Here is a 23,662-nt window from a genome sequence, read left to right as displayed (position 1 = left end):
CTTTATAGGCCAAGGGAAAACTAGAGTAACTGAGCTTCAAGAAGGATCCTCTCTTCCTCCACTACTTATTGTGAACAGAAATGACCAAAGGAGCTCCCTACGTGTGGTTTTTGCCGAAATACAGGCCCCCTCTCCGGAGATAAACCCTTGGAGGATGCAGTGGATGGTGCCAACGGAGCGCGACAGGGGACCCGTAGGGCTGTATGAACACACGCTTCCCGAGCTGTCGCGTTCATGAGTCCTAACCACGACAGCCTGGAGAAGGCTCTACAGGTCCAGCAGCCGCGTGCCCCCAAGTCCCATCCCATTTTGCTTCTTTCGTGAGCAGACTTTCTTATAGTAGACGCTGGGGACGCCTCGCATCAAAGCCTCAGATCCGGGGAGAGCAAAGTGAATAAGTAACAGGGTTAGGGACAAAGTCCCAAGAGCTCTGAGGGGAAAGAGGCCTATGGAATGAGCCCACAGTAGTCGCAGGCCGGGAGATCCACGGCTTAGGGACATTCTTCCATTTTAATCATCTCACTGCCGTGGCCCCGTTTCTCCGAGTCCCTGGGAGGCCAGGTGACTTGGCGGAGGGCGCACGGAGGGGAGGCGGAGGAGCCAGCATTCCAGCGCCACTGCTTATTCACGTCAATGCCCCTGGTGTGTCACCAAGACGTTGGGAAATACCTCCCCGAGAGGTGGAAGAGTGGACTTGGGCAATAGCCTTGCTCCGAGCATCGACACTTACCCCCGGTAGCCTGGAGCCCCAAGCAGGGCCTGTGGACCTAAGAGCTCCCGAATGCAGCCACAGAGGAATTTCCAAGACCACCAGTGCCAACCTTCCCACAGCCAGAGACGAGCAGTGGGAAAGGGGCTAAGGATGGGATCCCAGGGTGAGGGCAGGCCCTAAAACTCATTGGGACTTTATTTGGGACGTAGAGGAGTCTTGGTTGTGCTTCTTTTAATGCGAACTCTCATGGAAAAAGAGAGGATGTGTTGGCTGGCCCCAGAAAACCCGTTTAATTTGCTAAGTGAGGATACACAGATATCCATTATTACTACTGTTCCAATGGCCGTGAAGACCTAAAGGGGGAAAACTAGCAGTGTAAGAACAGAAAGGTGGACATGGTACAATTTTCTGCGTGCTAAGGGGACAAGGTCCCAGGCATCACTTCCTCCCCCTCTGCACCCTGAAGCTCCTCTCTCCAAAGACCAAGAGCCTCCTTGCAAGGTTCCAATCCATTCACTCTTCCTCTTCCTGCCGTCACCTGAGTCTAAGCCCCCAATTCCCCTCCACCCTCCACCAGATAACTGCCACGAACCTCCGCAAGACTCCTGCCTCAACCACTTAATTATAACACTGTGGGAGCTACATCTTAAAAAAGCACAACTCTGAGCATTTTCCCAAAGGCTTTTTTTCCCCTGCTGACTTAGCTGGAATTCCACCGTGGATCGTCTCTGCCGTGCTTACCTGATCCCACAACGCTCCCCGTGTCCTACGGCTTAGCACGCCCTGCCTCCCCATCTCTGATTCTTTGCTCATGACACTTCCTTCACCTGAAATACCCCGACTCCGGTCTCTGCCAAGTGAAACATTGCTCATCAGTAGTGTCCAAGTCGGATACTGCCACAAATACGAAACCATCATGCTAGCAGCTTCCTTTGATTCCACCGGTATCAGACAAAGCTCTCACGGGGCACACATCTTATTCTGGCCACATCCCCTCAAGCCGTACTATATGTCCCTTATGGGCAGGGACCGAGTCGTACTCATTTTGTCTTCCCTTGCACGGGGCCCTACGCGTTGCAGACACTTGGTATTTGCTGTAAGGCCGCAACTAAGCCCCAGCAGGACTCAGGACTCCACTGCTACTGAAAGGGTGGGGAAAGCTTCCTGTTTATCTTCTCTTTTCTGCAAGTTTTCTCCTCTCCTTTCTGCAAGTTGCTCCCCTACCCCCCCCCCCCCGCCCCCACTCTCCCGACATGAAAGAACCACTTGGCTAGATTTTAAAGTGCAATGGCAACTATTTTCCTTCTTAACATATTCCGGGAGTGCACTTTCTTAGGGAAGTGGAGGGTGGGCCCGAAACACGGGAACGAGTCCACCGGTCAACAGGATCATCTGGACACACTCTGGGCTGTGCACATGATCACACAGAGCTGGAACGAGTCTAGCAGGACTTCAAATGGGGACACAGTCTACCTCAAGGCAACTCCTATTTATTCTGCCTGTTGCAACAGTCTCAGAAGCAGAGAGAGCAACGACAGGGAGGGGAGAGACAGAGAAAGGGCGGAGGATGGGGAAAGGGCAAGCCGTCAGACTTCCGCTCTCCCACTGGATTTGGAGCCATTCCAGGAAACAGGATACAAGTGGCTCAGTGTGTAATGTCTTTATGAATCTGTTTCGTACGCATTTATTATTCATAAGGTCCACGGGCTCACATTAGCGGCTCTTTCCAGGGGAAGCTAGGGTTTTCGATTATATCCTCTCTTCTCAATGCATATGCTACATGATATTTTCTGTCTGCCGTCGATCCCAGGAGGGGGAAGCAGGGACAGCGCTGGCTAAGTGGGCACGGATTAACGGTGGGTACGAACAAGCAGGCCACATTCTAGTATGTCATCTGCGCCAGACGGTTCATACTTTCGAGAAATGTGCGGAATCAGGCTGGCATTTCTTCACTTGGGAAGCAATTTAAAGGAACGAGAGAGGCAAGTGTGAAACAGATTTAAAAAAAAAAAAACACACACACAGTTAGTGTTATTTCTCTAAGAAATGCCTGGATTTGGGTTTCTTCTGGCCTGTCACTGTAGCCATTTGGCTAGAATTCTGGCCAAGACCCAGTGGACTCAGGACTACAATGTACACACTGACTGGACATATGTACCGAGCCAGGAGGAGGGCGGATGAGGGTGCAGCAGCTTCCAGCAGCTGTTGTGAGGAGCCTGGCGTGGAGAAGGCGGGAGTTAGGCAACTGCAGCAGCCAGGCCCGGCCCCAAGCTCGCTCGCGTTCCAACAGCAGAGAGCTTCACTCCGGGCAATCCCTCTAGCACACTGGGAGAGGTCAGAGTCGAGGGTGCCCAAAGCCCCCACCCCCCGCGCCGGCTGCCTTCCTCGGGCAGAGGTGGTGACCAGGGGCCCGGCGCCCTGCTGCCCTCGAGTCCTGACCGAAAAGCGCGTTAAGCACCCCCCTTCCCTTCCGGGGCCTCCTCTCCCCCTGGGCCCTCCCTCCGACACCTACCTTTCCCCACCTGGCACATGGAACCTGCACGTAGGAACTACCGCAGGCTGCACCCCAATACGCCCGGCCGCCCGGCCTGCCCTGCCGCCGAGCCCTGTAAGGCGGGTGGGCGCCCCCGACACAACCCCGGGCGGCCTGCGCCTCCACAGGAGGCATTTCTAGGCCAAAGCTGACCGGGCGAGAGCGAGGGGCACCCCCTCATGAAAGAGAACCCGAAACCTGCAGGCCCTATGGTGTCGGCAACTGTATTAAAGTACAAGCAAAAACCATGGTCATGCACCTCTCACCCAAGTCCCCAGCCATGTATTTATGTATTAAGGCCCCACTATGTGCTTGGAACTCTGCGGCCTCCTGTGAAAGACCCCAAGAGGTGTACTGGTTTCCAGTTAGAGATATTTAGTATCAATATATATTGACAAAAAGTTGGGGCAGCTCAGTTGGTTGAACGTCCGACTCTTGGTTTTGGCTCAGGTCATGATCTCAGGGTCATGAGATGGAGCCCTTGCAACTGGCTCCGCACCCAGGGCAGAGTCTGCTTCAGATTCTCTCCCTCTCCCTCTGCACTTCCTACCGTGCTCTCTCTAAAATAAATATGTAAATGTGAAATGTATATATATATATACACACACACATATATGTGTGTATATAGACAAAAAGTGACGTCACCTTAGCACCCTTTCATTTTAATTATCCTATATACTCACCCTCATTATCACCATCCCTCTGCTGTTTATTTATTTATTTTTTATTTGTTAAATATTTTATTTATTTATTTATTCATGAGAGACACAGAGAGAGAGAGAGAGGCAGAGACACAGGCAGAGGGAGAAGCAGGCTCCATGCAGGGAGCCCGATCCTGAAGGCAGGCAGTCAACCGCTGAGCCACGCAGGGACCCCCAGCTCTGCTGTCTTTTAAAACAGAACAAAAGGGATCCCTGGGTGGCGCAGCGGTTTGGCGCCTGCCTTTGGCCCAGGGCGCGATCCTGGAGACCCGGGATCGAATCCCACGTCGGGCTCCCGGTGTATGGAGCCTGCTTCTCCCTCCGCCTGTGTCTCTGCCTCTCTCTCTCTCTCTCTCTCTGTGACTATCATAAATAAAAAAATAAAAAAAAATTTTTTTAAATAAAAAAATAAAAAAAATAAAACAGAACAAAGTGTCTCTGTTTCCTTCGTGCCTTGCCCAAGGTCCTATACCACAGCTAAATAATGTAAATCCTAGAAATAAAACAAGGTGAATAAGGTAAAATAATGCAAATTCCAGAAACAGAACACTGTTGCTTTGTGTATTTTCTATGAATGGCTTTAAGAGAACCAAAGGATGTAGTTATTTTCTTAGTAAATAGAAGGGCTAACAAGTAAATAGCTCCCCTTGGACATTCTTCTTATCAAGGTTAAATAAACTTCATCTGATACCGTGTATCAGAGTCCTGAGTCAGCTAAGTGTTTTACTCACCCTATTTCTTCACAAACTAGGAAGAGTTTTATATCTTCATATAACTTTTATGTAAGTGCACGTAAAAACTGAATATGTTTTAAGAACACACAGGTATTAAGAACCCTTCTTAAATTCCCAAGGTTTTTAAAGTAGATTTGCTTGAGAAGGGGAAAATTATTTCATATATCTATTTGAATATACCCACGTATATCACAGGTAGAGCAATAAAACCCCTGGCAATGGTTACATTTCCTGGGCAAAGTTATCCTGACAACCTCTGGCAATAAACACACGCAATATCCACCCAGATGAGGAAATATGTTACCGCTTTTAAGAAGTTTTACAACTAAAAAAAAAAAAAAAAGAAGAAGAAGTTTTACAACTAACATCTACCAGCAAATATTGACCTTTGACTCTAGGCGAAGCACCACAGGTTTGGCAAAGTAAGTACTGTGCTTTCCCAGGAAACGTCCCATTTCATTTCTTTTAAATAAGGATAATTCATTAAACATAAAACTTCAGTAGAATTTAGTTTTTATATAGTCTGGTAGTTTCTAACATCAATAAATTCAAAATGAAGAAGAAATCCTGTCTTAACTCCTGCCTCAATTTCAAGCTCAAAAAAAATGCGGTTACCTTCACCAGGTCATACTGGAGTGGGTGACAACAGGCCCCAAATAGGAGCCCTCAGAGAAAAGGCAGAGGAGTTGCCGAGACACGTGCACACTGACGCACCGTGAGCACCGAGGAACAGGGCACGCACTCCAGCACTTCGTAGAGAGGAGCAAAGAAAAGTGCAAGAGGAACTTGGAAAAGCAAGACCAGGAAGGCTCCCTATGGCAGAAAGGGCTCAAAATGGACCCTATGAAATGGGTAAGATGTGAAGAGGAGAGAGAGGAATCATGCTTAGCAAATATCCATGCCTTCCTGGCATAGCCTGGGTTCGTTCAAAGATCACCTCCTTCACATGACGCCGCTCAATGAGTAAATTTCGACTGCTTTTAATCAATCATACTGATCCCATCCCAGTGGCTGGTTTAGGGCTGGACCTGTGACCCCAGCTCTGGCTACAGGAAGTCAGCTGGGGGTCTCTGGGAAAGGTAGCTTTCCTCCTAAATGGGGATACAATAGAAGGGATGACTCTCTTCTCTTCCTGGATGCTACCACGTCTAAATAGACTTTGTGAAGTGACTGCAACCCCGGTGCTACCTGAACCGGAGGAGCAGAGTAGGAAGGCAAAGAAACTGGGTTCCTGAGGATGTGACCTAGCTCCATTAACCAGCTCTAGGGGAGGTCTTCTCGTTATGCAAGATAGTACATTTCCTTACTGTTGAAGCTACTCCGAATTTAATTTGTTTCTTGCAGCCAAATGTACTTTAACCAATGACCATTCTTCCCTTCTTACCTAGTAATAGAACCTTGAGATTTTGGTCTAGACAGCAATATGCTCAGTTCAAAAGCCATATACTTCCCCGCATCCCATAGTTAGTCTGCCCACGTAACTAAGTCCTAGCCAATGAGATGTGAGCAGAAGTTTATATGGGAGGCTTAAGATGGCTTCTTGAAGCTGACTACTGGGAAATATTCCCCTCTTTCTTTCCTCCTTCATCTTTCCTATTGTTGAGAACCAGGTCATGATGGCTACAGCTTATGTAGACAGTTATTTTGTGATCTTGAGATGGTAGCTATAGAATGAATGAGAAATGCAGAGCATCAGAACCTCCATCCCTGATGACTCTGCAATGCACCAAAATAGTTCCACAGATACATGTGTGTGCGTGCATGCACGTGCACCTTAGGTGTGTAAGCCATTTATGCTGGAGATAATGGGTACTTACTTTTTCCTCTCTTCTCTTTCTACCTTATTTTTATAAGGATCCAGATTTTAAAAATTGAGTATCTGTTAATTTTATGATCATTTTCTTAAAAAGTTCGGTGTGCCTATAATACAGACTTTTTAGCGCCTCCAACATTATCTATGATATAAACATAATCCAAACTAAGAGGAAGTGAAAATACCTATTAGAAGAAAATAATACACAAATTCTGAATTAAAGGTTCTACTAAAGCATATAATACTGTGTTAAACAAGCATGGATTGATTAAGAATGGACAATACATGGAAGAAATGACTTAGCCTATTTCCTCACTGGGAAATTAAATTATGCCAGCAGAAAATCAAATACATGTTCACTTACTTCAAGTCATTACTATTTTTAATCAAAGGACAAAAAATTAGCCTTGATTAAAATACATAAGTAGGGACACCTGGGTGGCTCAGCAGTTTAGTGCCTGCCTTCGGCCCAAGGCACGATCCTGGAGTCCCGGGATCGAGTCCCACATCGGGCTCCCTGCATGGAGCCTGCTTCTCCCTCTGCCTGTGTCTCTACCTCTCTCTCTCTCTGTCTCTCATGAATAAATAAATAAAATATTTTTTTAATTTTTAAAAAATTTTAAAAATACATAAGTAAACCAACAAACCGGTTTCTAGTTGCGTCTCTACGCGTTCCGAATCCCATGTCAAGCCTTTTAACAATGAACTGCTTGATTCTCCTGGTTGATTTCCCCTAGTCCCCTATGAAGTCCTGACTTACCAAATCCAAAATCTGAGTACACCTCACGTTTCATCACCTCTACTGCTGAACTGCAAAGCACTGGAGGACAAAGCTACAGAACCCATTGGTTCCACTATAAATTAATATTACCTAGGCTTTAACTGAGACCTTTCTATATTCTTCACTGATCCTTTGTTCATTTCGGATTGACCCAATTAAACAAACATTTCCTACAATGCGCCTAGTTACTAGATTCTAATCGGCTGAGATAACTATGTTTTCTTTCTGCCAGTCTTTCTTCTCTCTTCTGCCTCCTCCGGGAGGACTGTCCACCTCAAGTAGTCCCAGTGGGTGGGGAGCAATTCATAAGCCACATTGGACCCTGCCATCCCAAACAGAGTAACTGAGTCAAGGACAAGCACATGAGGTAAGTCTGGCTAACCAGAGTCCTCCTACGAGTTTTCTGCTGAAAGCACAAGGAAGACTTTAGAAAACTCATTTTGGATCTCAAGATGCAAAGACGTGCTTAGGGCTGCCACTTGGTCTTCTTCCTACACCTGGGTTTCCCTCCATACGGAGACAGGCTATTTGCAACAGGAAAGAATGAAGCCAAAACACAAAATTAGAGACAAAGTTAAGAAATGGAGAGCATGAGAAGACTCTCATGACTTTTAAACCTTGAGATCCAGTACCATCTGTAGCCAACTCCACCTCTGGAATTTCTAGTTCTACATGAAACAATGAATCCTCTATTATGCCTCAGCTGGGTTTCTGTCTCTTAACCCCTGGGGACTCCTGTCAAATACAGTACATATCCCAAGCTTTAGCTATTCTCCCAAAACCAAAAACCACCTACAGCAGGCCCCAAATGTCTGCCTCTTCATGCACTTCCTGACCCCAAAGTCAATCTCACAACCCCACTGAAATGATTCTTTAAAAACCTTAAATTCAAGGCCTTTTCTCAATATCTGGCCACAGGCACCTTTCTCCAGCCTGTCAATGTTGATCCTTCTTTTCTTGTGAAAAATCTCTCCTCCCACAGCTCCTGGGGCACAGTTCTGCCCTAGTTCTCCTGCTCCTCTGGCACTTGGTCTTCTTCCCACACCCGGATTCAAGTGTTTCCCAAGGAGTTGTCTTTGGCTTCCTTCCCTTTTCTTTTACCCTCGCTCTCTTGGCAAGCTCTTTCAATCTCATGTTTCCAGTAATCACCTTAAAATAAAAGATTCCCAAATATATACCCATAGTACTCTAATTCTATAATCTATACCCACGAATCTCTATTCTACTAGACTCCATGCCTATATCTCCAGAGACCCCCTACTCATATCCCACCTAAATTCCATATGTATATTCAAGGATAATAGCTTCTCTTCCAAGACAATTGCCCTTTCTATAACGTCTGAATGTCTGTATCTTTTATCAAAGCACACCAGACTCCTGGGAATCCTACGTGAAAGTGTTACAGATGTCACCCCATCATTCCAGATGAGATGTCCTCTTGATTCTATTTCCATGCATCTTTTGCAGGGGTTCCCTAGGTGCCCTAATTCAGATTCCCCTCATTCTCATCTGGACCATTGCCATCAGCATCTCCATTTATCTCTCTGCACTGTCTCAATCACAAACATCCTACTGGGTGTGGTGAGATTACCTTTACTGAAGGTCGTATCTGGTCAAGTCATTTCTTAGCTCAAAAAGCTTCAATAGTCATGCAAAAGTTGAATCTCCTCATTAGTCTGCCAGGAAAGAGGCACAGGATTGGAGCTTCAGTCTGGCCCCAAACTCCTTTCTAGGTTTCTTTCCCATAACTTCCTTTCAGGAACTCAGCCCTACAAGCAAGCCAATCGCCATTCCTAACACCTGTACCAGTCTTTATATCTTTGCTCACACTCCCTCTTCCACATCTCCTTAGGAATTAATTCCTACCATCCCTCAAGACTCCCCAGGAATACCAACTCTTGGATGAAGTCTTCCCTAATCTTTTTTAATAAGCGGGACTTTGTTTCTTCTCTGAACTCCCCAAACTCTAATACACCACTCATCTCCCTCGAAGGCAAGGATCCCATTTAATTTAACACTGAACACCCTGCTCTACCTAACAAAAGTTTGTTGAATTAACAAATTGCCTTACAAGTCTTTCCCCATGCTCTCCACATCCACAGAGGCATAGCCTGGGAGGAGAGCCAGGTCCATGACTAACGTGCTATGTAACCTCGGCAAGTTACTTAACCTCTCGGAGGAAAACCTCAGCTTCCTCATCAGCAAAATGGGACTGAATACAGCTCAGCAGTTTATGAACTAAAACAAAACAACATCTGTTCTGGGGGAAGGGGCCTATCCAATACAAAGCTGGCCCAATTAGTGCAAGTTCTCTTCTTATTTTTCTTTTTACTCCCTTACTCCCTAATCTGAGAGTTTTCCAAGTGACACTCGGAATTTACATGAACCAGACAAGCAGTGTCCCTCTGTGAGCTCACTGCGTATTCCCAACAGTAAGAGCAGTAATCTTTCCTACCAAACCATCCCAACAGAGCACTATAAGGTGGAGCAAGAGAATGCTACCAAGAACAGAGTATTTTTTTAACTATCAAATACCACCAGAGCCACTGAGAAACTCACATTTTCTGGGGGGAAAAATGGTTTTTGAAACTTAAATTATCAAGACACAACAATCAGATATAACCTGTGGCTCTTGATCGTATAATGGACCAGAGTTTTATTTTTCTTCTGCTATAGAGAATTATCTATGGAACAGCTGTTAAACTTGAATGAGAATTACAGATCAGATAATAATAGACATCAACGCTATTTTTCTGAGTTTGGCAACTGTACTGCAGTCATTTAAATGAATATCTTTGTGTTTGGAGTAACAATGCAGTATGCAGTTGTAAAGGGGAATTATGACCGCAACTTACTCTCAAATGGTTTAGGGGTAAAAAACGTACATACGTATTTTAGCTCTACTATTGTGTGCGTGTATATGGAAAGAGAATGTTAACATTTGGGGAATTTGGGGACTCTGACTAAATGGTTCGTGTGAACATTCTTTACGTTCGCAACAGTTCATTAGTCTGAAATGTTATGTGTGTGTGCGCGCGTATGCACATATTTACACACACATACCTATATAAAAGCATGTTCGATATGTAGAACAGATTAAACTATTTGAAACTATGGGGTTTTGACCCACTGCTTGTACCGGATTTGAAATCTCCCTGTTCAAATTACTCACTAGTCCTCTTCTTGCACGGTAATGCCCTAATTTAGAATTAACTGTCCTACCGATGAGAAAGATGATGAGTGAGCTTGAACAGTACTCAGAGACCTAAGTCTCACTTTAGCATTGTGAGCCTTCCAAAGTCAAAGCACTTCTTGAAACAAATGGAATTATCCTCATCTTCTAGAATGTATTAAACAATACACCGTACAAGCGCCAAAGCTGGCAACGGTTTCTAACTGCTTTTTCAACATCTAAACTCAAAGTAACATCCGTGGACTTTTTGGTGGCAGCCTATGGAAAAGCGGTTGGATATTCCCCCCTCTGTTGTTTCTAATTAAATCATGTTCACGACTCCACATTTCAGCCATTCCCCAAATGCCTACCAGTGCCCTGCAGGTCTGAAGGAAAGCTGAAAATAGTTGTGCTCATAATCACATCAGACTAGATTCTGTGAATGCTAAGTGAATATTTTCTAAGAATTCTGGCTTTTTCCTTCGACGTTGCTAACAGAAACCTATACTGACCCATTCCAATGTCCATCCCCAAGCAAATAACCTCCCCCTGAAATACTTCAAGAAAAACAAAGACTGCGATGTTTATGAAGATTACTGAACTCGCCCTTCCTCCTGTGGTTGTAGCACTTTATAAGGCCACAAAGCACTTTTACATAAATTATTCCATTTTCCGTTTAAAACACTCCTGTGAGGAGTTCCATGCTAGAGTAGGAAACCAGGAGGCAAAAATCAAGAGACTGTTCCAAAGTTTCTGATGTTGGATTAGAATATTTTTGTATTCCCAGAAAGGGGCGGGGGGATCTGTGAATGGCATCTAGTCTTTTCCCTACTGCTCGCCCCCATATCCAATTTCGTTCCTTCAGGATTAAGTCTAAACTGTTTGGCTTAAAAAGTCCCTTTATGATCTGGCCACATATCCTGATACTTCTCTATCTTTCAATATATCACACTTCTGTCCCTTTCATTAAGAGTAACTGTTACTACGGATGTTTTAACACTTTTGAAATGTCTACGTCTATGTCTTTGCACACGTTACACGGTTCTTCCTGGGGCATCCATCCTTATTCCCATCTGAGAATTCCCAGGCATCTTTCAAGACTCTGCTGAAGCTATTCGAGGAAGCCTTTCCCAAATCCTACAAACTCGAGTAAACATATTACTTTAGGCTTTCGCTGACCTTACACACACTTCTCTGTCTTCATCAGGCTATATCAAGTGTTACTTCCATATCTTCCTCTAGACCAATGTACAACTGAACTTTCTGCAGTGCTCTGAATGCTCTATTGTCTATACTGTCAAATACAATAGCCCCTACCCCCGGGGGGCTACTGAGTACTTGAAAGATGGCTAGCTTAGCTAAGGAACTGGACTTTTTATTTAATTTTAATAATTTTAAATCTAAAACTAAATAGCTACTTATGGTTCATGGCTATGGCATTAGGCAAAAGGCCACAGACCTACTGTCACCTCCAAGGACAGAGACCATACTTAATTGTCTCTGTACCCCTGGTACCTACTACAGAACCTGGCACAGAGCAGGATACAGTGTTGGTTGAAAGAATAAGTAGATGTTTAAGTATCTATAAACACTTCTTATGTATTATTGGGAAACGATTCCACCTACTAGTCCAAGCATTCTGGATCAACATATAAAATGCGGCCAACCCAGTCACATCTTGTAAAATGCGCCTCATTAATTATAATGGGGAAAAAAAACCCAAAAAACTAAAAACGTCAGCAAATCATTCATTTCGACTCAGGGCACTTCAGCTTCACAATCACTCTTAAATGACTTCCAGATGACTTCTGGATAAATGGTTACACTGTTTATGAAATATTACAATAGTCATGGCAGCATCATTTTGGAATGTCAAAATCAACTACAATGTTTTATAAAGGAAAAAAATGGGCTCTTTACCATGCTTTTATTAACATGGAAAAAAAATTCCTTTAAATGCCTGAAGTATTTCCAGAGTATTAAAGACTATTCTGAAGTATTCTTCAAAAACACCCATTAGCTCTCCTAACTTAAATCATTTTTGAAATCCCATCCAATATTTGGATAAGATGTACTGGCTAGATTTGATGGGCTCCGTCACTGCCAAAGCAGAATATAGAAAGGATGTGACCTACCTACAAAGAACTCGCAGTCAAATGCAATTTGGTTCCAATGAAAAGTCTCAATTAACAGAATTCATGAGCGTGACATTTGAGATTTTAAGAAATCCAAGATGTGAACTTCACAAAGTGGAGACTAAGCATGTTTCGCTCGATATCCAGGCCCTCACTGCAAAATCCCTCAGAATGGAGCTGGCGCTCCACGGCATCAATGAAGGTGGTCTGCACCCAATCGCTGCACCTAGAGCAAGGAGAGCCTCTCCGTCTCCTATCTGGTGCATCACACATCCCACAGTGGTTACACAACAGATGAACAGCCACTTGTAAATGTCCTTTCGTTGCATAATTCTGCAAAGGGAGACTAATCCTGAAGTCTAAAACTCTATAAATAAATAAATAAATAAATAAATTTATATAGTAAATACTTATAAAGATATAAATAATAAGGAAAAAATAAATAGGTAAAGCATCTTGAACAGCTCAACTGGTGGGAGTGAGGAGGTGGGGGCTTCAAACACATAGTTCACTCCTTTTTAATTTAAAATTTAAATTAAAAATGAATAATTAGGAAGTGTGGTGGGCAAAATGGATGAAGAGGGTCAAAAGGAGCCAACTTCCAATTACAAAATAAATAAGTCATGGGGATGTAAGGTACAGCACACTGTCTACAGTTAATAATACTGTATTACATATTTGAAAGTGGTTAAGAAAGTAAATCTTGAAAGTTCTCATCACAAGAATAAAGGTGTAACTAATGGTGATGGACATAAACTAGACTGATTGTGGTGATAATTTCATAATATACACAAATCATTATGTTGAACACCTGAAGTTAGTCAATTGCATCTCAATAAGAAAATGAATAACCATTTATTACAAAATAACTAATGTTCACTGTAAGAAAAAAGGGAGGCAAAAATAAAATATACACTTAATTTTTTTACCCAAAGATAACATTTAGTATTATACATTCCACTGCTTTTCTTTTTTTTTCTTGCGCCCTTTTAAAATGGTAAAATAAATACTGGCTATTTACATAACACTTGCTCCGTTTCATGCACTGTCCCAAGCATTTAACATCTATTAATTCATTCTGTCTTCACCAGAATACTATGAGGGGGACTGTTGCTATCGGTACCTTATAGACAAAGAAACTGAGCAGAGGGAGGTTAAGTAACTTGACCCAGTTCACAAGCTTAGAAGCGGCAAATAATCTCTGTTCAGTTTTTGCTGTGGGAACATGGTGTTCAGCTAAGTAGTGTGGGAAGAAAAATTTCACCTAAACTTTATTAAATCCTTAACTGCTATTTCAATGCTCTTGTCAGAAGCAATGGAGCACATCTAACCTGTGTGGCTTATATTTGATTCCTGTTCCCCATGTTGGGGGAGAGGCTGAGCTTGGTAGGAAGCATTCACTGACGTGGATCTACTATTCAACAGCTGGGCTGTAGGATACAATCTGTGAGATGAATTTAGATTCCTTCAGGGCTATATGTCTTTGATGTTCTTAGTATCAAACTGTTACCTTCTTACCTACACATATTCTATAATCCATTAGCCTGGTCACTAAAAAAAAACCTGTATTTAACTTGATTTAAATCTTATTTTATTTTTTTTCACCTGGAATCTTAATATAATGCATAATCTCCAATAAATAAAATAAAACAAAAAAATTGAAATTAAAAAATAATGCATCAATTCCAATTACTTTAAAATGTAATTGTGACTATTTTGATCACAAACTTCAAAAAAAAAAAAAGTGTGGAAAGCAAAATGAAATGGAGGTTAAAACAGATGGGAAGAATTTTTCCACATTGTAAATTGTTCAACTGGAAGTGTGAGCTGCACCTGACAAGTCCAGAAACATTCTTAAAGGTGTCCTAAGAGGCTGAGATGATTTTCCATGCCTTCTCCCCACCCTCAAAAGTCATGTGCAAATGTCCAAGGGGACTTACACTCTCAGTTTTCTGCTCACTTGCAACAATACCATCTCCTGCATCATGACCCGAAAATTCCACGTATTATTTTTTTTATGGTTGTGTTACCCACACAGCAACTCCTTTGGCAACAATGGTAATTACCCCAGCTTGTTATCTCAGGATAACACTGTAATTAACTTGTGTCACTGTAGCATTCGTGGTTATAATAATTGTAGCAAAAAATTCCTATGAAAGTAATATTTTTAGTTCTGGCTTTCAAAAATAACTTCGGCCATTACACCGCTTGAAAAAAAAAAATCAAGTTTCTTCCCCCCACCCCCCAAAAAAAAGAAAAAAAGAAAAACATGATTTCCTCTGCGCAAAGCTCACTGAAAGTAAGCTATCTGAATGCCCCCGAAGAAACATTAGACTCTCTCTCGTAAGAGCTTCCAAAGAGATTGAGAGAAACAAACACATAAATAAAATACATTTTTCAAAACATTACTTACAGCTCCTCTAGAAAAGGGAAGTTCTTAAATGCATCTTCTGGTAATTGAGTAATGTTGTTCATACTGATATCCCTGGAAAACACAAAGTTAAGAAGATTTTTGACTCAGTGATATTAGACTTAAGGAACTTAATTCAACAGAAAAATAATTAGGTGCTGACATTCTGTAAAGAAATGAGAAACATGAGCACACAAGTCAGACACAGGGATAGTCAAAACGTGACTTCCCAATGCAAAGTTAAACCTTTACTTATAGATGATGTTCCACAATTTAGTAATGAACATAGAAATGTACCCAGATACTGGGTTTTCCTTTCCCACCTTAAGTTTTCTTGGAAAAAAAAGAAAGAAAGAAAGAAAAATGCCTCAAACTGCCTCCAACGAGTGGGCCAGTTGGACTTCACAGTGCTCTGGGATTCAAAGTGCTGTACCTGATAAAAGTAAACAAATGCATACCCCGGGGTATGATCAAAGATTTGCAGGCAAGGGTGGCTTCTTAAGGCGCTGTCAGGGACAATAAAACAGGTCCTAGCTGTATTCCAGTCATATTTTCTACAAAACCTATAAAAGTCCTCCAGGTAATAGCTGCAAGGGGATTTCATTTTTGGCCTGCACACAGATGCAGCCTAGAGACATGTGCGTACACGACAGGTATGCTGTCCAGTTCCAGTTTTTCCCTCGAGAAGCAGCAGAAAGGAGAGAACTCGCTGGATGATAGCACTTGACAATTAACTAGTTCAAACAGCTTAAAAAATACTTCGTTAACCATTTCCTTCTTCCCTGCCAACTGCCTTCTCAACCGGTTTTCTCTTCCCACACGCCGTGGTAGGTGGACCCCGGGAAAAGGCTGATCAAGGCGGCCTCAGCGGGGAAGGCCTGGGAGCCCTGGGCCGCCTGGGCCACCGCCTCCCCACGGGTGCCTCTGGCCCTCACCTGCGGCTGGGCCGGGAGGTCTCTCCTCTCTCAAAACCACCAAGAAAAGTCACCACGGGGATGGCCTCATCACTAGGTTAGACACATGGACGTAGGAGGGTAGAAGAGAATTCAGCTAACAATAAAGCACCGAAAATCAGCTAACAGCCACACACAAACCACTGTGATGTTGATTAATTTGGTCCCCTGGAATTTTTTTTTTAGAGCGGACACCTGCAGTACCAAGGTAGGTGAACTGCTTCTCCCCATCTTTCCCACTCACTAAACCTTGGAAATGGAATCTGCTCCCCTCTTTCGGAGCCCCTCCCAAGGCACGACTGGAAACCTGCCTGGCTGGGGAATGACAGCGACAGCAGGCACAAAACCAGCCCCAGCAGTAGCAGCTAGGGGCAAAGAACACTGAAACCGTGGTGAAGACCCCATATGGGATCTCCCCTTTCAAATGGGAAAACAGGGGCTTCCTGGGGTACGGCACCTCCCCAAGGCACCCAACGGATGGTGTCACAGGTAACGTGAACTCCAGAGTCCCTGATTTTGACTGTCCACTGAGTCTTCCCAAGTATCGTGCGGATCCAGTTACTTCTCTCCAGTGATAGTCAAGATACAAAGCAAACCCACAGTCCTACCAAGGATAAAAGCCAGAGGGATGCTGCCCCCAAGATCTTGGTATGATGATCCGCGAATCTCGGGGAGAGCACTTTTGCTCATTCAAAAAAAAAAAAACGATTATAATAATTTATAATAATATTTATAATTTTATAATAATAATATAATAATAATTATAGAAATCGAGGGGAGAGCACTTTTGCTCATTCAAAAAAACCGATTATAATAATTTATTATTATATTATTATATAATATAATTATATTTAATATATTATTATATTATAATAATTTATAATAATATTTATAATAATAATTATAAATAGCTTTAGAAATCGAGGGACCAAATTCATATAAATGTCTTTGAGCATGAAACTGTTCGAGAGGTGAATCCAATGTCCACAGAGATCCCCATGCATTCTAAAATTTTACCATTGAACACAGCTCAAGTTCTGTTAAAGATAACTTATAAGAAAAACAAAATTACTATACATCTCAAAAAATTATTTTTGAACACAGGCCCTGCATGGTACTTTAATCAGGTACTTTAATCAGGGAATCAGGAATCAGGCAGGGGAAGGAAAACCCTTTGTTTTTCATAAGCACTCAAGCAAGATACTGATGAATCAGTACCAAAATGGGAGTCTGAGGAAGCAGGCTCAGCTCCTGGTACCGCCACCTAGCCACCGTGTAGTCCTGGGCCTCAGTTTACTCATCTGTAAAATGAGAGCACTGAGCTGATTGGTTGAGGGGCTTCCCAGCCTCAAACTGTATACTTCTATGATTCACATTTTCCTGTAGTTTTTCACAGAGGGGACCATCCTCCCCGATGAAAATATATGAGGTTCATTTTTGTTGGAAAAGGTACGTTTCGGAAAAATTTACCATAACACGAAATTTAAAGACTTATTAGTTCGCCATCATAAAACCACTGAGTCATTCCCGCTGGAAACCCATTTACCCTTGACCAATAAAATCATTCTTAAGAATACAACAAAACGTTTAGTCACACTGTAAGGCAAAATAATAATCTGAGTAAGCAGTGACTCTGTAAAATATCACACAACTTTGAGGCTCTTTAGCCATTCCAATAAATGGAGAAAGGAGGACAACCACAATTTATTACTTGACAGAAGGCGGCACTCCATACAGTTTTCCGAAGCTTGGCACACCTGAATTCAGGTGAGTAGCGCAGTAACAGAAAAACTGATTACTCGCGTCACCGTAAAAAGGCACTTAATTAGAAATTACACCACACTATTCTCTGCGTTCCAATTTTTTAAAACATATACACCTATATAATTCTCTCATTTTTACCCCTCAGAGTAACAAGACATGACAGGTAGTTTTGCTGGGAGCTATAAATGCAATTAGTAGGGTTCCAGATTTACACACTAATACATTTTAAACATGTGGTGAGGTTTTGTTTCAAAGCTTCGAATTCGGGGGTTAACACTTATTTCCAAAATGTTCTGAATTTCACACACCTAGTGAGGTTCTATCTTTATAGGTGTTTCCCCTCATATTTTCTGGGCATTAAACAAAACATCTGGGAATAAGGAAGAAAAAAACAAGAAGAAGAAGAAGGGGGAGCCTACAAGATGTTATCTCCAGAGAAGCTCTGAAAACATGTGGTTACAGATTATAAGGTGGGTGGGTACTCATTTAAAATAATGAGGGCTAATGGTGATAAACAACCTACAGAGAAGCCTTAGAGAAGATTCCAGACCTGACATCACCGACACCGACACCGACAACAGAGCTTATGGTTGGAAAGGATGCTTGGGATGATAAGTTAACCATCACCATTTGCAGATGGAAGCCCTATGCCATCATTACAAACATCTCAGCCTCACAAGTCATATGAATTTTTATTTTTTTTATTTTTAAGATTTTATTTATTTATTCATGACAGACACAGAGAGAGAGAGGCAGAGACACAACACAGGCAGAGGAAGAAGCAGGCTCCATGCAGGGAGCCCGACACGGGACTCGATCTCGGGTCTCCAGGATCACACCCCAGGCCAAAGGCGGCACTAAACCGCTGAGCCACTGGGGCTGCCCCATATGAATTTTTAAAACACATAAGTCAGAAATATTTTGTACAGAAAATGTTCGGCTAAAAGATAAGCCTCGAGATCGGTGGTTTGACATTCACAGGAGCAACGCAATCTTAGCAGTAACCTCTGAAAATCAAACCCACTGATGTGCCATCTTGGGGCCCCATGAAGAACCTAAATATCACCTAGAAAAAAAACCAAGCAAGGTCAGAGCACCACAGCTCACAAACGCCTCCGAGGGCACTTCCGAGAGAGCGGATGGCCTTGTCTGGAGTCAGCCTGATGGAGCTGGAAGTGCACAGGCCACACACCACACAGACCAAGATCTACCTACGAGGTCACTAGCTGTGTGACCTTGGGCAAGCTGTTCATCTTTCCTAAGCCCTAGCTTCTTCGTTTGGGAAAAAAAAAAAGAGAGAGAGAGAGAGAGAGGCAGGAATAACTAAAACCTTGTAGACCGCTCAAGATCAGAAAATGTCAAGTTACAGGCAAGAAACGAGGTAAGTGATGAGGTACCAGCTACTATCATCCGCATGTTTGCTGCTCCTGGAGGCTGGCTGAGTCGGGAGCAGCGGAGGCCGGCAGGCCAAGCATCACACCACCTGGTGGACCTAGACCGGGAATCACTCCAACTACAGAACTAGACTCTACACTCCAGAACTCCAGGAGTCCAGGATTTTTGAGCCAGAAGAGCCTTTGAAGTCAAATACTTCATTTTAAAAGAAAAGAGTTGAGGCCCAGGTGTTGACAGAGTCAAGCACCCAAAAGAAAGGGGAGGATTGGGGGGGGGGGGAAGGAAAGGAAATTATATTCTTATAGGAAATTTTTGGAAGGACAAGGGAAGAGGAGCCATGTTCAAAAAGCCGAAGATGGGATCCCTGGGTGGCGCAGCGGTTTGGCGCCTGCCTTTGGCCCAGGGCGTGATCCTGGAGACCCGGGATCGAATCCCACGTCGGGCTCCTGGTGCATGGAGCCTGCTTCTCCCTCTACCTGTGTCTCTGCCTCTCTCTCTCTCTCTCTATCATAAATAAATAAAAATTAAAAAAAAAAAAAGCCAAAGATGACTTCACACGGTTTAGTGATAACCAGGGAAGAGAACCCAGAACCTCTAATGCGGAGCTTGACTCTATGTTTCTACACGTACTTGTTCCGTAACAGACTTCTTCCTACGTCGCTCTCTCCAAGTACACCAACCGGAACAGGACATCTGTCTGCATGTTACACCGACACCATGCAACACTCCCAAGCTCTCACCACAGGGATCAGAAACCCAAAAGCACACGGCCTCGCTAGAAAAATAAAGCCGAATGCTCCGATGCCAGCAGTCACTGGCTTCAACGTTAAAATTTAAAGGGCACAATTGTTTAATTGAAACTGCTACATCTCCCTAGTGGTTAAACTCTCATCTTTTTTCCCCTCGTAAAATTCACTACTTCTAAAGTACCTACAGAGTAAAGAGGAACATCATGTTTCAACAAGGTACCTTTTTAAGATCCCCGTAAAATGCTCCAGAAGCCAGCCTAACCTGTTTGCTGACGGCCAAGCGTGTACCACCAGGGACTCCGCCATTGCATGCTCGCTGGGCCTGGGCCTCCTGCCATAGGATTATTTAATTTTCAATAGACTGTGATTGACCCAATGTTATCTACATTTGAATAAGCCCTCCTATTTGTACTAGATAAAACCGTACTGCTACTACCACACTGTTGATCATATCTCAAACGCTACCCGGCAGTTTAAAGTCACTAAACGACACACAGGTGCCAGACAACACGGGGCTCCCCTACGTGTTCTCTAGGAGCTGGTTGTGTCTTTAAACTCGACAAACATATATTGACAGCGAATACCATCCCAAGGACTTCTCTAGGGTCTTTTGGGAGTAAGCAAATGTTTCAGGTCCATCTTCGGTTCACAGATGTCTCCAGTATGGACAGAAACAAACAAACAAAAAAAAACTAAATGGGAAAAATGCTTCTGGTGGAACAAATTTGAAGGGAAGGTCTCTCTGGTGTCCACCAGTAGTGCCGACACACATAGAACACCAAGGTTCTACTCAAAGCCTATGAAGGTTCATTCCTTTTCTGACACGATTCCATATCCTTAGGCAAGCGATCTCCTGTTCTCGCTCTCCCTTTCTCTTTATAACAAAAGTGATCTACGTGTATTAGTCTTTTTTTCCAAACTGAAATACAGAGAAGGACATCCACAATATCTACTCAACTCCCCAGACATAACCGCTGCCATATTTCATCGGTATCATCACAGGTTTTTTTTCTTCGTTTGGTGCATATTTTTACAAATATCGTATAGTTCTGGACATGTTTACCTACTGGCACCTAAGACTGACTCTTCATGTGCAAAATGAAATAACTTTTCTGAAGTTTTACATTTTAATAAAAGCACAAACATTATCATTTGACATATCTTGATGCTGTTTTTGGCACGCCATACCCATGGGATGAGAAAGTCTTTGCTAGTGAAAGCCAGCATGCCAAAAGGAAAAAAAAAAAAAAAAAAGGTTAATTAGAAATTTTCCTATAAAAGGAGATACATGCCACCCATTTAACATTAGCCACGTATGTACAAGGCAATGTGCTAGGGTGAGGTTTTTGTATCAAAAGATGTGTTCACAGTTATTTTCTTTGTCTTGATTATGTGCATCTTGAAAATATGCATTATTGCACCATGAAAGCAATCCGAGCAGCTATGGATATGTGAAGATGCTGCTGTTTACACTGTTGAAATGAGGCCAAAACAGTTTCTGTGCCATTTCACTCAGATTTTGCTCCAGAGATATTTTCCTGACCTTACATGTTTTAGCACTACTAGAGTCCAAGTAGATATCACAATAGACACCCCTCTCATGCCATGTGCAACATTTCTACTACAGTTTTAGGCAGGAAGAGAAATTGGCTCCATGTGATCTGGAGCCTTCCTTGGTGTTGCACATACAAAGACACAGTGCTTTCCAGCAGAAAGAATCCAAAACTTGCTTCCCTGCAGGCCTGCAGTCCTTAAGAAGGTATCTGCTATAATCCACCATAGTGGTTAAACTATGACACTGAAAAATAAATTTTAATTACTGCAGAGAAAAGCTATCACCTTATAAAGTCCTTATCTATTTAAAGTACTTGAATATCCCAGCATATAATCGTCCTAATACAGAAAGTCTAGAGAAAATGCCAACCTCAAATCTTAAAAAAAAAAAAAAAATGCAAACTTTGTGCTATAGGAGATAGAAGAATGTTTAATTCATTTTATGATCATCTATTCTAGTGGATTACAACTTCCACTTCAGGCTCTTTTAGAATTTTTCTATTAATGACTATACTGCCATTGCTAAGAAAATGAAAAAGACATGAAACAGACTGAAGGAAAAGATTTGCAAAACACTCGAGAAAAAGGAATTTACAATACAGAAAGAACTCTCAAAACTCAACGAGAAAATAAACCTGATTTTTAAGTGGGCAAAAAAAAAGATTTGAACTGACACTTCGTCAGAGATGATGATACCAATGTCAAAAAGCACATTAAAAAAAAAAAAAAAAAAAGATGTTCAACATTAGCCAGTGGAGAGATGCAAAATAAATCACAAGATACACACCACCCAACTATCAGAATGGCTAAAATATAGGGAAAAAAAAAAAAAAAAAGGAAAGAAAGTTGACAATGCCGAGTCGTGACAAGGATATGGAACAGCGGGAACTCTCCTACGCTGCTGGTGGGCATGCAAAATGGTACCACCACTTTGGAAAACAGTTTGGCAGTTTCTTATGAAATTAAACATGTCCTTATGACCATACGACTCAGCAGCGCTGTCAGATGGTATGACATAGGACTGTCAAAACCGGAAACACCCCAAGGAGCCTTCAGCGGGTGAATGGGTAAAGAAGCTCTGGTGGATCTACACAACGGAATCACACCAGCAACGAGGACACTAGCGATACAAGCAGGAGCACGGGTGCATCTCAAATACCTTCCGTGAAATCAAAGGCTGCCTCAAAAGGCCACGCGCCACAGTCCATTGACACGGCGGACGGGAAATGGCGAGCGCGTAGAGGCAGAAAGCGGGTGGCTGGTGGCCAAGAGCTGGGAGGATGCAGTGGGAGAAAATGGGCACAGGAGAACTTTCTGGTGTGGTGGAAAAGCTCTGTATCTTGGTTTCCATGATGGTCGTATGATCATACGCATCACAACTCTTAGAACTGTTTATTAAAACGTGAGAGTTTGCTGGATGTAGCACCTGCCTCTGATAAATAAGGGCAAATGTATCACCCCCTTACATTTCTCCCACAGGAAAAAGAACTAATTCTGTGGCTAGAGGTCCTCTTTGCCAGCTTCATCCAAAATGCCACGCACAGAGCCGGCTTCAGAGTCAGGAAAGACGCGGTTTTGTTGTGTTGCTTTTTCATTCGCTTTGTTTTTCCAACCTCTGCTATCCACTTACAGCAGGACATTGGGCCAAACCTCTTCATTCTCTCTTTACTAAGCGCCCAGTAGGTCTGTGCCTGTGTGCTGGGTCCCGGGTATATGAAGACGAGACAGCGTTTACCCGAAGAGCACTCTGAGACAGTAGAAAGGCAACACTAAACGACAAGTAAACATTGTGGTATGTGTGGCGCAGCAAGGGAAGATGATCAACCAAACTTGGAACTGGAGAAAGGCTTCCAAAGGCAAGGCTGTTGTGCCAAGGTGCAAAGGCCAGATATTACTCTATAGAGGGCTGCTATTTCAATCTGTGCTCTCACTCATTAGGTTGGCACTGCTTCTCAGCAGAGACGCAACTGGCATGTCGAGCAGGATAATTCTTCATTATTCAAGACAACCTTGCTCACTATAGGGCACTTGGCAACCCTGCTCACGCCAGCGTACTAATTAGTGCAACTAAAAACATTCCCCAAACACTTCTAACCTTCCCAAAGCAAGCTGGTAGCGCAAAGAGGGAGATGGAATCCATTTAGCAAGGGGAATATGGCATCCAAAAAAATATAATGAAGAGTGAATATCAAGTCAATACATCACACAGAAGAACCAGCATTGTTTCACCACAATCATTTGGATTTTTGCACATAT

The 23,662-nt window shown here is 43.0% G+C and overlaps 1 protein-coding gene across 1 annotated transcript in view; it reads right to left on the bottom strand.

Moving 5' to 3' along the window:
* The window catches only part of LGR4 (leucine rich repeat containing G protein-coupled receptor 4), a 101,002-nt gene that overhangs the window by 31,201 nt on the left and 46,139 nt on the right, over positions 1–23,662 (bottom strand). Inside the window, exon 2 of the mRNA XM_072725365.1 lies at positions 14,995–15,066. Coding sequence (XP_072581466.1) covers positions 14,995–15,066 — 72 coding nt within the window. The remainder of the gene's footprint in view (positions 1–14,994; positions 15,067–23,662) is intronic.

This window comes from Vulpes vulpes, chromosome 11 (genome assembly GCF_048418805.1).
Source record: "Vulpes vulpes isolate BD-2025 chromosome 11, VulVul3, whole genome shotgun sequence".
In the NCBI taxonomy this organism is placed as follows: domain Eukaryota; kingdom Metazoa; phylum Chordata; class Mammalia; order Carnivora; family Canidae; genus Vulpes; species Vulpes vulpes.
Note: the sequence above shows the minus strand (reverse complement) of the source record. Positions and strands in the feature narration are given on the sequence as shown.